The sequence below is a fragment of the Papaver somniferum genome, chromosome 1, assembly GCF_003573695.1.
Source record: "Papaver somniferum cultivar HN1 chromosome 1, ASM357369v1, whole genome shotgun sequence".
NCBI classification, from domain to species: domain Eukaryota; kingdom Viridiplantae; phylum Streptophyta; class Magnoliopsida; order Ranunculales; family Papaveraceae; genus Papaver; species Papaver somniferum.
Genome location: NC_039358.1, coordinates 61,691,441 through 61,706,116, shown reverse-complemented (window position 1 = coordinate 61,706,116; position 14,676 = coordinate 61,691,441). Strand labels below are relative to the sequence as shown.

Here is a 14,676-nt window from a genome sequence, read left to right as displayed (position 1 = left end):
AACCTAGAAATATCAATCACCTCACAAACTATATGGTAGTAGAACAAGTTATTTTGGAATCACTAAGAATGAGACGAAGAACTTTATGAGTACTTTTTATATCTTAGATATCAGAGATAAATCTCGAGCCAATCTTAGAGAAGATAGTACTCAATACGATAGAACAAGTAAGATCAAAACACGCAACTACAGAGAAATAGTTCAGTCTGGCATCAGAATCCCAACGAAGTCTTCAACTCGTTAACCTATAATGGTTTTAGGAAAAAACTAGGTTAAAGGAGAATCGACTCTAGTATGAAACTAGTATCACACAGGAGGTGTGGGCATTAGGTTTTCCAGTTTCTAGAGTTCTCCCTTAAATAGTCTTCAAATCAGGGTTTGATATCTTTGAAACAAAGAAATCAATATTCACCATTAGATGAAATCCTAATTTAAGATTCAAGCTAAGTTTGCTTAAAACCAAAGCAATATCTCTCCAAGTAAGATGGTCTTAGCTTGTTATACACAAATGAAATATACCTTCATTTAGATATGGGTAACCGTACCTAAACGTGTATATTGAGTTGGATTAATTAATAATAGTTAACCGAAGTTAGCCATATGAACACTTTTCTATTAACCTCATTCATCTAACACTTCTAGATCAAAGGATAATCAAATGAATCTAATTGCGTTACTCATAGAGTTTCTCAATTGTTTATATTCCCATAAGTATACAAGACACAATTGAAACAAAATCGGATTAATTCAAAAGAATCAGTTCATGAACATATTAGACACGGTTTGCAAAGATTGCATTCCTTAATTTATATAAGTATTTTTTCATGAGTATGAAATCATACTTAACCGATTTTAGAACTTAAACCAACTTAGTTTGCAAACGCGTATGCAAACTTAAGTTCCGGACATTGGTCATGTACGACAGTTCGCAAATGGGTACGCATACTATCGTTCTGGACCTAACTCAGGTGAAACCGTTCGCAGACGGGTATACAAACTTGGTTCCCGTACTTTGACAGTTAAAACCGTTCGCATACTGGTATGCATACTTGGTTCATGGACCTGAATCACACTACAACAGTTTGCATACTGGCATGCAAACTGTGTTATATCCATAAAATGGTTAATTGTTCTAAACTCCCATTTTAATCATTGAAACATCCTTGGAAGACGATAATAGCTTCCTCACACAAACTATTAGCTTATAAGTAATTTTCAAATGATTGAATGATCAACACAAAATATTCCGAGTCTACATCAAATGACTGTCTCACACAAATCATGTAGGATATTTCAAGGAAATTTTCACATGATCATCTTTTGACTCGTTATTTAGTTTCCAACAAATAAATCGTTTCCAACTTAACTCGTCAAGAATAATGATGAACGTAGTTAAAGCAAAAATCTTTCCAACATATATTTCAAGAAAGATATAAACGAGTTAAACTCATCTCGAAATATCAATTGTGTATAATGTAAAGTCTATATAGCTCTACGACTTAGTATCAATAGGAGATAAAATAGAATAAACTTCTGAGTGATAGATAAGTTTTAGTCTACACATACCTTTTGTTGATGAAGTTCCTCCAAGCTCTCCTCGGTAGATCTTCGTCTTCAATCGATGAACGTCGTGAAGTGTAAAGCTCAACTACACATTCTATCCTAGTCTGAGACATAGCTATAAGTAGACTAGAAATCAAGACTTATAGTTTTGATCACCTAAACTTGACAAACAAGCTTGAGATAGCAACGCTTGCGAGTTCGACCAAGCAGTGCTCTAACACTTGTCACAGTACGTGTACCGGGTATGCTTACCCTTAAGACAAAAACAAGATCTGGAACTCAAATTTTTCATGGCATGCATACTGGGTATGGGTACCTTTCCGGTTTTGAAACCAACAGATCTTTTCCGGTTTGCATACTAGGTATGCGTACCTTTCACGAATTCACAGACTTTTTATGGTATGGATACCGTGTATGCCTACCAAAAAATCGCCACCAAATTATAGTTATGCCGGTACATGTACTGCGGCTCTGGACTCATAACAGTTGTTCCAGTATGTGAACTGGTATGCATACTGTCCTGTATCCAGATTTACAGTAGTCATATATCTCTCTAATGATCAATATGAAACATTCTCGAATAACATCAATGACACATATCACTATTCCAGGCTATTTTCAAATGATTAAATCTTGAATCATAATTAGGTCATAAATAATAAATTGTTCTTAACCAAATTCATTAAGTATGAACAAATGTTCTTAAGCTTAGCATATTTCGAGAATGATATATTCAAGATAAACGTGACTCGAAATTTCTGTTATGCATGTACTGTCTAATTTAGTCATGCGATAATGTCTCATAGATAGAAAGGTGAAAACTTGAGTAATAGGTGATTCAATCTTCACTTACCTTTAATGAAGAAGTTCTCCAGGGCTTCTGCTGATCTTCGCCTTCAAACGGTAGAACGCAGTGATACCGATACTCAACTACACACTTCTATCCTGATCCGAGACTTGACTAAATGTAGACTAGAAATCAAGATATAGTTTTGACAACTAAATTTGACAACAAGCCTGAGATGGCAACACTTGTGAGTTCGACCGAGCAACGCTCTAACAAGAAGTACCATTTTTCCTCTGATTTTGAAGTGACACTTTTGCCCCTTATCTGAATTTCCCCATCTACAATAAGTAACACCCCATATTCGATGGTGACTCTCCTTGACACCTATTCATTAAGTGTCTAATGGATGAAGAGGCATGACTCAAACACACCTCTTGGAATTTAAAATTTGAAAACAACTTTCACTCACAAATAATTTTTGACTCAAAAATTCCAACAATATAATCGTAGGAATAACAAAGTTACTAGCAAGAATTATGAGGCAGGAAAAAGCTAGGTCGATGCTGCACGCTCAACTCAACCGGATACAAGCCTGATTCTTTTTTAAAGAAATTGAGATCCAAACTGTTTATGCTTAATTGCATCCCCTAGCTAGACTTACATCCCTGTAGCAAGATTTTTGATTCTGCCTTGCTATGGGGATAACGATTTGCATGTTATCCACAAAGATATTTTGTTCAAGAACACTTATGACTTTAACTTGGACACTTCCAAATGATGAGTCCATTCACGGTTTAAAAAAAGGTTAGGAGTTGGTGTTGAATATTTTCGTAAACATATGCATTTTATTTGCTGCTACCACTAGGATTGGTTTTAGTTTGGGAACCTAGTTCCAATTTCATTGGAATTTGAATGGACGCATCTCTTCCCAGTAGCCACATGGTTGCCTCTTAAAGGTGTTTGTTGGAGATGAAAAGACATCTCCAATGGACATGCAACTCCTCTAATACCGGTGTTTGTTTCTTTGAAAAAATCATCAAAACTAATTGTTTTCTTCTGCTCTAATGTTATCATCATAATGTTAAACGGTGTTAAACAGTGTGTTCTTGACAGGATCAAAGAAGTACAATCCTTGAATTTGATCACGGTGTTAGGCTTCATTGAATCCTAAAGGCATAATTCATTAACCTGTTATACCCACTAATTTATATTGGGAAATGTCGAATTATTGTCTAAAAGAACTGAAAGATCTTTGAAGTTGGGAGCACCCCCACTCTTATATGTTTTTCCATCCACTACTATAACCCAATTTTCCGTTAGGACTTCGAATTGAACAACCAAAAATTGACACCCAAATAACAAGAAATTAGATTTCCATGCTTTAACTGCAACACTGTGACGGCATGGGTCATATTCTAGTTCGGTTGTTGCTTAGTTGTGATCCCTTTTCAGTGCTGTTACAGAAGATTCCAACCGTGCCAATAAGCTGAAAAACGTCGCATCAGTTGGTGGTAGGAAAATCGCAGCTAAACATGCCATGCTATGTGCGCCCCCTTGGATTCCTACCTCATGTCAATTTAGAAAGCAACAATGGAGACCCACCCTTATCAACAACCCTTTGATGATCAATCCCATTCATTCATTCATGGAACGATCCACTTTTTATTTATAGAAATTGCTGTCTGTTTTAGATTTTGATCATTTCAGTCTTTTCCCTTACAGACTTTTTACATGACATGTTTTTTGAACGATGGAAACTGGGCCTATGCTAATAATGATTAGATAAAACTGAACCCATTATGTCCCCAAAAAAACACACTCGACCCATACATATACCATACCCTCTGCATCAGGTGACCATGTATAACTATAATGGTGTGACAGTGATTGGTAGTTTTCGCCTCATCTTCACAGTTGGAAAGTTGACGATATAATCTTCCTCGTCAATCACCCATCTGCAGTAACAAAATTACATATTACAGTTAATATATAAGGTCATTCAGGAAATTGGATGCTCTAATATGCTTTTATGACGGTAGGCAAGTGAGTAATTTAGTCTGCTAGTGTACCTGAAACGAGTTACAAGATGATGCAGAAAGATCGCAATTTCTAGTCTTGAGAATTCAAGTCCCGGACAAAGTCGATGACCACCTCCAAATGGTGTAAAACAGTTGCCACTTCTTCCTTGTTTATTCTGTGAATAATTTCCAAGAGAAAACTTGCATTTTAGTTGCATAATTGGTGGTGCCTAAACCCAGAAAGTAGCAGCAAATAAAGCGCATAGATTCATCATTGGAATCCAAATCCGACTGCAACTAGTACTACTACTGAGTGGCGACTACCTAGTTGGAGTGTTGTTCTCACTTTAGGCTTTTTGAATACGAAGCGGCTGCTTTACTCTTTTTGGAGACTTTTTTGACCAAAGCACCTCACGTAAGTGTTGGAATCGGAATGCTAACAAGAATTGAGTAAGCCAATATAATTTGATTCAACATTTATGGGACTTTAACTCTGCGTAAATGATTACCATACATGTTCAAAAAGTACTGGACACATTGGAATATTGATTAGTGGACTTCTTTTGAATTTAATTAACCAAACATAATCATCTAAGCATATGTGAATTAACATACCTGTTGCTGCCACCTCCAAGGATCAAATTCATAAGGGTTTTCATAATTCTCTTCATCCATGTGAACTGAACTAAAAGAAGCTAACACACACCATCCCTTAGGTATCAAGTAACCTGCAAATTATTAATTCATAAATTCTGTTCAGTAGATAAGTTAATAATTAAATTCCTTTGATCTGTAAATTATTTTTTACCTTTGATTTGAACATCCTTGAGAGCTTTTCTCCAGACCCCATTGATTATGTTTGCCATTCTCAGAGTTTCACTAATCACCTGTAATAATAATTTGGATCCAACATAAACTATAAACATCATTAAGAGTTAAACTACTTTAAAATCATATCTGTTTTCCAATTTAGAACTCACATTTTGAGTAAATGGCAATGACATGTAATCAGTCCAAACATAATCTTCACCAAGATTAGCCTTTTGCTTCTTTAACTCCATATTTTCATCCTACATAAGAATCATAAACATACTCGAACGTCAATACTGTCGATACTGATACAAATAATCAAAAGACTCACTCAACAACCTTTGAGACTAATGTTAATAATATCTTTTGATATCACTGTAACATAGTGATAAAATCATTGGTTGATGACACGGTTGGCTAATTTACTGCAATAACTTTTATTCAGTGTTTATTAAGGGGACAAAGTTGTCGTGCGAGACTAATTACAAGGGTACACTAGAATGACACCGTGATATAAGATGGGCCTCCCTAGATATTACTTACAGTCGTCCCTAGGGGTACCCTACCCATATCCGTCAACCCTACCCTACCCGCCAGTCTTTTAACCGTATCCTACCCTATCCACTATTTGGCGGGTAGGGTGGCGGGTGAAGATTTTCTTAACCGCCAATAAACGGGTAGGGTGGCGGGTAAAGCTCGAAATTATCCTACTCTACTGGTCTTCGAGCAATTCTTACTAGGAGTGCACATACCCTACCCATACCCGCCAACCCTACCCTACCCGCCAGTTTTTTAACCGTATCCTACCCTATCTACTATTTGGCGGGTAGGGTGACGGGTAAAGATTTTCTTAACCGCCAATAAACGGGTAGGGTGGCGGGTATAGGCCATATCCTACCCACCCTACCGTTTGTGCAGCCCTAGTCGTCCCCACTTGATGGACCATCATCTTTCCTTGGCTACTAGTCATAATTATCACCATAACTACGTATATCCGACTAATTAGGGTTGTTGATCATCTGATCTAACGGTCAACCACCATCTGCAAGTACTTTCGTTTCGTCATAATGGGATGAGGTGTACGACGTACGTGGTCCTGTGATTACATGAGAACACGAACACGAGCGCAATAAAAAGTTGTACCAAAATTTGGACCAAAATGTAAAAACCGAAAAAGACATTTTTCTTTACTGCGGGGTCCTAACGACACCATTTCCGTATCTCCGAAATTCCGTTACGTTTGCACTCGTGCGCATGTTGGACTATTTCCATGCAAGAATTTACCCAAAGTCAAACATTTACCCTGTGGGCCCACCCACTCCAAATAGTTAATCCGACATTCGGGGCCCACTGAGCAATCAAGAGTCAGATTAAAATTTGTAGGTGTAAAAACTGACCTTTAGTTGTTGTAAAGCGAGTTGATTGTGGCTGAGATATTTAACGGCAAGAGTCATAACCATAGGGACAGAGTCTTCACCAGGGATCATCATCTCAATTAGATTGCCCTTTATGAAATCCAGTGGCAGTCTTTGCATATCATTAGATTCTCCAGAATCAAGCAGCAAAGCATCTGCCGCATCAGCTACAACAAAACCCTCATCTTCATCTTTGCTTGTTTCCATCTTCATTTTCTTCTTCTCAAGTACTTCTTTCACCATTTTCATCAACCTCTCCTTAGCCTAAAAGACATTAACATGCAAAACAGCATGCATTACACTATTTGGAATACTCTTGTAGATATCATTTTTGTAAATGAAAAACTAGAAGTGGGTGTTTTTGTTATGTTACCTTCAAAGATTTGTATAGCCTGGTACCTGGAAGTTTAATAGGTAAACAAACCAAGCCTTTAATGAATTCTCCAAATTCTCTTCTCAGAAACTCCATATCTTTCCCTGGACTTACACTCATCAAAACCCTAACCAGTACCGGAAACGTAATCTGTTAAGAAAAAAACACAAGCAAAATCTTCAATAGAATTCATCACTTTCTTTTTACGACCCCCCTAACGGAGAAGTGTCACATGCAAAAAAATTATGTTCCCAAATTAACTTCTGAATTTTCGGCTTAACTAAGTCGAGAAAATAACTTGTCATGGTAAAAATGAAGCATACAGTGATGAATGTACCCACGTTTTTGGTTTCTTCTTGGATGTAAATTGTTCGATTACTCGTCCAAGTATTCATGGTGAGACCAACAAAATTCTCAATTTCTTTTGTAATTCTAGCTTTAAGCTGAGGCGATTTAAGAAAACCACCAATCAACCCATGCACTCTTCTTTGCGGAATACCATTCATTTGGAGTATCGAAGATTTACCAAATAATTCTGTAATAGATTTCGGATAGTATGGAACAAATGTATTCCCATTTATGTTCTGTAAAACAAATTTGTTCACATCAGGGTCTGTTGATACAATTATAGGTCTACCCAAAAGATGTGACTTGAATACTTTTCCATACCTGCAAAAAAATTAAGAACACTAATCAATAAAATTACTAAGATTTTTAATGGATTCCATGAAATGAATGAAATCAAGGACCCCCATGTTGGCATGTTGTGTGAAATGATTGTAGTGAGAGGTTATACATGACCTATGCTATGTATAAAAGTTGTAGTAAACAACAACAACTGCATTTTGGAAGCATAAAGGAGTCAGAATCCTAGTTAGCAATTCGGGATTCGGCAAACGTACGGAACGGCAAACGTACGAGTATTATACGGTTTTGTAAAATCCAAATTCGGTCCAAAATTCGGTCAACGGGACGTGATTCGTCATTAATTCGGAACGGCATACGTACGTGTATAATTCGATTTGTAAATGTGAGTTCGGCTCTGAAAATTCGGTATCTATATATAACAAATAATTTGTATTTATAAGGTCATAGACCAATTTTTATGCATGTGTGAGTTATTTAAGGAAAAAATAAACTCAATATGATGATATTAATAATATATACAACATTGGTTATCCAAGAGGACGTCGTATGGTGGTTTAGATGCTTGGTTAGTGAGTTTGAGATCTCTCTCACCTTCACCTTCAAATTTGTTCAGTCGTTTTTGTTTCTTAAAAATTACAACACGTCTAATATTCGGTCGTGTATGCTCGGGAGGCAGTAAAGCCCAAAAAATGGAGTCTTTGAAAAGTAAAAGCTAAAGAATTTATGGCGAATTAAGCGGACGTATCATTCGGGATACGTAAAATTCGTGAATGATTCGCGAATAATCCGGGAATGCCACATAATACGCGACTTGGGTTCGGAGTTGCAAACGTACGTGAATAAGACGGTAAAATTCGTGATACGGAAAAATTCGTGAATGATTCGCGAATCATTCGCGAACTTACTGATTAGGGTCAGAATGACTTCTCTTTTCATATTTGTATATTTTCCCCCTTCCAACAATAATTTCTTCATTTTTTTTCTTGTTGTTGAAATAAAAAGAAAGATAAGAAGAGAAAGTTAGGTCATATGAAGGAGACTCATCAGTTAAGAGACAGTGATCTATGCCTGAAGAAGTAATATTAGGTCTAGTATATCTACTTCTCTAGGATTGCAGAGAAATAACTGCACTCCTATTGTAAGCTTCTTTCCAAAAAAATAATTCTCCTATTAATTCATCAGCAATTTTATCATCTTGTGATAAAAACAGCAATAGAACGAATAAAGCACAGTGAAAAAGTAGAAAAATACTAATAATTATTTGGTGGTCATTAGCTGGTTAATTAAACAAAATGATACCTAACCACTAAATTTATTGATTTACTAATAGTTAATGATAGTGTTAGTATTTAGAACTATGCATTTAATAATCAAAATCATCATGAATTTAGTCAAGATGCTCTAAGAAACCTGGATTAATTACTCTGAAAATCTATAAAACTTACCTAACCGTGGTCCATCCTAAAGGTGTTTTATTGCCACCGGGATAACTCGCCGTGTAAACTAGTCCTATGTTCTAACAAAGACTGTGATATTCCGGCCATAACTTAAAACGAATTAAAAGAGGAAGAGGAATATAGAAAAGAAAATAACAAGAGATGAACGGATGAATAATGAATGACTTACAAGGGTACGCGTTTGTCCATGAAGCTAACAGGTCTAGAAGTATATCCACAAGAAATGAAGTCAAGAGTTTCTCCTATGAATGGCCATCCTGAACTTCCCTTTGGAATTGTACCACCACCATCATCACCATGACTGTTAATCTCTCCTTGCTGTTTTTCTTTTTTCTTCATCCTTTTGCTACTGTATTTCCTCCACCACCAATATCCAACACTTATAATAACCAGAACCCAGAATCCTAATAATACCCAGCTCTTCATCATTTTCTCCCACCCAAAAGAAGATAACTGTAGTTTGTATTACTACTCAACTCAAGAACTTATAGCACCTAATTATAAACCCTAATACTGGCTGCTCTCCTATATAGCTATCAAAATTTTGGTTACATATCTATATGTAACACAAAATGAAGACCCCTAAATTTGAAGAAACAAGAAATATTCCAGCAGTTATGGATTCTTTTTTTCTCTTTCAGATAAGGAAATAAATCAAGTATTTGAACTTTTGAAGTTCCAACTCATGCAAATCTCTTCTTGTACATGAACTTAAGATGAAAGAAGATTTTTCATTAATAGCACCATTTATTAGCAGTATCCAAGTCCCAACTCACTCAAAAATTTCTCTTTATTGATAAATAAAAATGATTTTTTTTCTTTAATTACGCCATTAATTAGTTACCTATCTAGCTTAGCCCATCTTTACATTTACATGCAGTATGGTTCTACCAGAGAGAGAGAGAATGAGAGAGACGGGGGTGTGAGATAATGAAGGGTAGGGAGGGGGTGGGTCTCTATTTGTAGTAAAGATAATAGGACACACTTATGCATTTTGTCTTTACTCTATTAGGTAACTTATCCAAACAAACACAGTGGATTTTGGGGACTTAAAATCAATACAATGGAATGGAAACAAAACCTTCTAAAGAATTTTCATTAAACAAAATTGATACATGTCTGTTTCAATTGAAATTCCAACAGTAACAGAACAAGCTGACAAGATCATTTTACCTAGATATGAAAACTGGCAAGATTTTAACATTCATTTGAAATATTGTTCCCTATAACTAAAGAAGGAGGTAGTTTTGCTTATCATAGATTTAATGCTGGTCTATGCTGATTGTTATCTGAAATATGTTATTGAATTTTTGCTGCACGAGAACGTCGTTTTAAACACATGAGAGTGCAAAGCAACTCTCTTTTTTACTTAGGGAAGTTCCTGTGAACTTGGCAAATAAAGTATTTTGGTTAGACATGTGGATGGGTAGAATAATTGTCACTATGGTAAAATGTATTTTGCGGTAGGGCTAGATAGGTAAAATAATTGTCACTATGGTAAAATGTATTTTGCGGTAGGACTAGATAGCCGCAGATCCTACATGCTCTCAACTAATCTCAATGTTTTGAGATACTATTTCACAATCTAACTTAAATCAGAAGCTCAATCATACTAGGAAAAGTCTGGCTAGATGGAATAGAGAGCACTTTGGAAAATTAATCAACATATTACTCAGCTAAAAAGTCATATATTTCATCTTCAATGTATTCCTCACAGTGACCAAGTTAGTTCTCAAATTCATAATATTATAGATGAATTACATTATTGGAAAAGAAATGAGGCGGGTTTCTGGCAATAGAAATCAAGAGATCATTGGATTCAAGATGCTGACAAAAACACTTCATACATCCACTCTCTAGCTAATAGGAGAAGATCCAGAAATAATATTACAGCTCTTAGAGATCACAACGGTAAATAGTATTACACCAGAGAAGAATTGGTCATTATTCCCACTTCTGCAATAGCTACAACTACTGCTCCAACTCTGCAACACTCTTCATTCAATCTTATACAACCAATAATAACTCAAGAAGAAAATGAATCTCTAATAGAAATTCCTTTTATAGATGAGATTCACAGTATTGTTCAGAGTATAGCAAGTTGGAATGCTCCAGGCTCTGATGGGTATCTAGTAGGATTTTTTCATTCTCAATAGCATATAGTAAAAGATGATATGGTCAGGATGGTGAAAGACTTCCTTCTCTACCAAAAAAATGTTGAATCAATTGAATAAAATGACTATATGTCTAATCCAATCCTTAAAACCAAACATCCATCAACTCCTAATGATTATAGGACAATTGGACTATGTAATGTCACTTACAAGATCATCTCCAAGACCTTAGTAAGCCGTACGAAGCCACTCATTGGACAAATCATCTCCCCAGCCCAGGCAGCCTATGTTCCACAAAGATTCATGAATGATAACATCATCATTGCCCATGAAATAATTCATTCAATGAACAAATCAAGGAAAAAATTAGGACAAGTTGCTCTTAAGATAGATATGTTGAAGGATTTCGACAGATTAGAGTGGCCATTCCTTGATAAAATGTTGTAATCTTTAGGCTTCTGTGAAGACTAGAGAATTCTTATACAACAATATATTTCTACTACTTCCATCTTTGTTAAGCTAAATGGCAGCTCTTGTGAGTCTTACACTACCACTAAAGATCTTCGTCAAGGAGACCCCTTATATCTCCATATCTTTTCATAATAGCAATGGAGTTTTTCACTAGAAGTTTGAACTCTGTTGAAGAAAATAAGATCATAAAAGGTATTAGAGTGGTCAACAATGCTCTTTCAGTTAACCAATTACTCTGTGCAGATGACTGCCTCCTTTTCTTTTTGGAAGACCCTGCCAGCATTCATCATATCCTTAAAATTCTTAAAGATTTTGTTGAACTGTCTTGTCAGATGATCAATTTTACCAAGTCAGCAACATTTATAGCATGAGATATATCTCAAGAACAAAAAATCCAAATAGTTAATACTATTGGAGTCAAGAAACTTTGTTCATCAGATAAGTATCTAGGATTACCAATTCTCCTAGGAAAATCATAAACTTCTTCCTTCAACTCCAAACAAGATGCTTTTCAGAACAGTCTACAAAGATGGAGTTCTAAAACTCTTAATCAAGCAGCCAGGACAACACTAATAAAAGCAGTTTAAACTCTATTCGAGCTCATTACATGAGTAATTTCAGATTACCAAAGCATATACTGCAAGAACTTGGTTCAATTCAAAGGAGATTTTGGTGGGGTCATAACAATAATAAAGAAATTAATTTTATAGCCTTGGATTCAGTGTGTCATTCTAAAAGTGAAGGAGGACTGACATTTAAGAATCTACAACAATATAATAATTTATTAATAACAAAATTAGCATGAAGATTATGCACAGAGGAGGATCAATTATGGGTCAAAAATTCTCAAGCCTAAATATTCCCCATACTGTGATTTCTTACATCTTCAGAGCCCTCACAATAACTCCTCCTGAATCTGGAAAGGAATAGAAAAAGGATTGAAAAATGTCAGGAAATTTCATAGATGGGACATTAGGTGTAGAAATAAAACACTTGTTTGGTTTGATAAATGGGTTAAAGGTTTAGATGAACCTCATGTTCCTAATAATGACTTCCCAGAGTCAGCCAGAGTTGTCCATGTTTCAGATCTAATTTTTCAAAATCCTAGAAAACGGGACATTCCTTTCATAAAATCTCCATTCAATGAAAGCACTGCAGAACTCATTCTTAAAATGCATCTAGTTCAGGTTGGTGAAGATACCATGTATTGGGAACCAAATATCAGGCTTTAAACTGCAGATTATCATCACATGAATCAACAATATCAACTCATTCCTAAGCAGGTTTGGAAAAAACTATGGAAAACTAAAGCTCCACACAAAGTGAAACTTTTCATATGGAAATGTCTGAAAGACATTGTCCCAACTAGAGAAAAACTAAGCCATTATAAATACGGCGTTAAGAAAACTTGTCCCCTATGCAATAAGGAAGTTGAGTATCTGCACACTTAATTAATGATCGTGAAGAAGCAAGACCCATTTGGCTAGCCTTGAATATTAGTGTTCACAATATTTATACTAATCATATATCAATTAAGAATTAGATAATCAGTTGTTTCATTAATTCTTACAACTGAGTTGTGGAATCATGGGAATTTGGGATTCTCAATATGATGATCACAACTTGGTATTTTTGGAAAACCAGATGCATCAAAATTTTTCAAAACATGAAGATACACAACTCTTTTAATCTAAAAAGTATTAGAAATATTATTTGTCTTTGTTATGTGAGTCACAAGAACAAAAACACAAATACTATTGCTTGCAATATTCAAACATGGTCTCCACCAACATGTAATCAACCGAAAATTAATATAAATGCTTCCTTTAATGATTTCTCAAAAACATTTGGAATTGGGCTAATACTGCGTGATTGTACAGGATTTTGTTGGAGCATCAGGGACAGACAATTCAATGGAGGAGTAGATCCAGAACAGACTGAATGCATGGACGTGAATGAAGCAATCATATGGGTCAAAGATATGGACTTGGAGAATGTTGTCTTTGAATCAAACTGTTTAAATGTAGTTAACTATATCAACAATACAATCCCTTTTGTATATCGGATGAACCAGGGGATAGTAGAAGAGATGAAGCACTTGCTCAAAACTTATTTTGGTAATAGGAATACTGTTAGTTATGTTAATAAAAAGGAAACAGTGCAGCTCATGTAATAGCGAACAAAGATAGAACTGAAAAATCATCTTTTGATTTTTTTGATATCATCCCAGAAGATATAGCTTAAACTGTAAGAGAAGATGTAGTCAGTCTGGTGTTGTGTTTCGAAAACTAATTAATGAACTGTTACTTTTGCATCGAATAAAAACTAGATACCCGTAGTAAAAGTCAGGATGCGCGGTTGAACATCAGACGCCATAAGCTGAATTTCAGCCTTTTGGGATTCAGCTCTATCCGCAGGCGGCTTAGCCTCTGTTGCCAACATCTAACGTATGATTTTCTTGGTTTATTTAAATCACTCAATTATTTTTTTACCTTAAATCACAATACTTTTTACACATATCTATTTTCTCTCAATTTAAGTAAATAAAACCTCAACACTCTTTGAATACGTGCTGAATATCTTCCCTTCATGAAAGTGACCCTCACATACTTAGGTGGTTCCGAGGTGGGACATATGTGAAAAGTTGCTTCCAATTCTTGGATTGTATCTGTCCATAGTTTTGGATGATGAATGATGCTCGACTTGTCTCTATTAATCTCTTGCCTCGCTGAAGTTGAGTATGCATGTAGGATTTGTTGCAATGTAGAGCAGGTTCAGGCTTGGCCATGCATGTGATGATCAAGTCATCAGCGTACATTAAATGCAGTATAAGTGGACCTTTATTGGATATTCGCAATCCTTCTAACCTCCATTGCATCTCAAGTTTCCCTAGATTTGTTGATAATATTTCAGCACATATGATGAAGATGTATGGGGATAATGGGTCGCCTTGTCGTAATCCTCGAGTTGGTTGGATGTTGCCTTGATCCGTGTCGTTGATGTTGATAGCATATGTGACC

At 35.7% G+C, this 14,676-nt stretch overlaps 1 protein-coding gene across 2 annotated transcripts; it reads right to left on the bottom strand.

Annotated features, from left to right (window-relative positions):
- Positions 1 to 3,995: 3,995 nt before the first annotated feature.
- On the bottom strand, positions 3,996 to 9,983 carry LOC113288788 (3-epi-6-deoxocathasterone 23-monooxygenase-like). 2 transcript variants are annotated; one of them, XM_026537912.1, is made up of 9 exons: positions 9,241 to 9,983; positions 7,308 to 7,635; positions 6,967 to 7,116; positions 6,576 to 6,857; positions 5,349 to 5,438; positions 5,177 to 5,255; positions 4,984 to 5,096; positions 4,420 to 4,544; positions 3,996 to 4,305 (listed from the first exon to the last, which is right to left on the bottom strand). In XM_026537912.1, the coding sequence occupies exons 1-9, from the start codon at positions 9,498 to 9,500 to the stop codon at positions 4,218 to 4,220; spliced, it is 1,515 nt and encodes a 504-aa protein (XP_026393697.1). In that variant the 5' UTR covers positions 9,501 to 9,983; the 3' UTR covers positions 3,996 to 4,217. The 2 variants fall into 2 exon arrangements, 1 of the variants encoding a protein (XP_026393697.1); XR_003330705.1 differs by lacking the exon at positions 3,996 to 4,305 and adding an exon at positions 4,693 to 4,861.
- Positions 9,984 to 14,676: the final 4,693 nt, after the last annotated feature.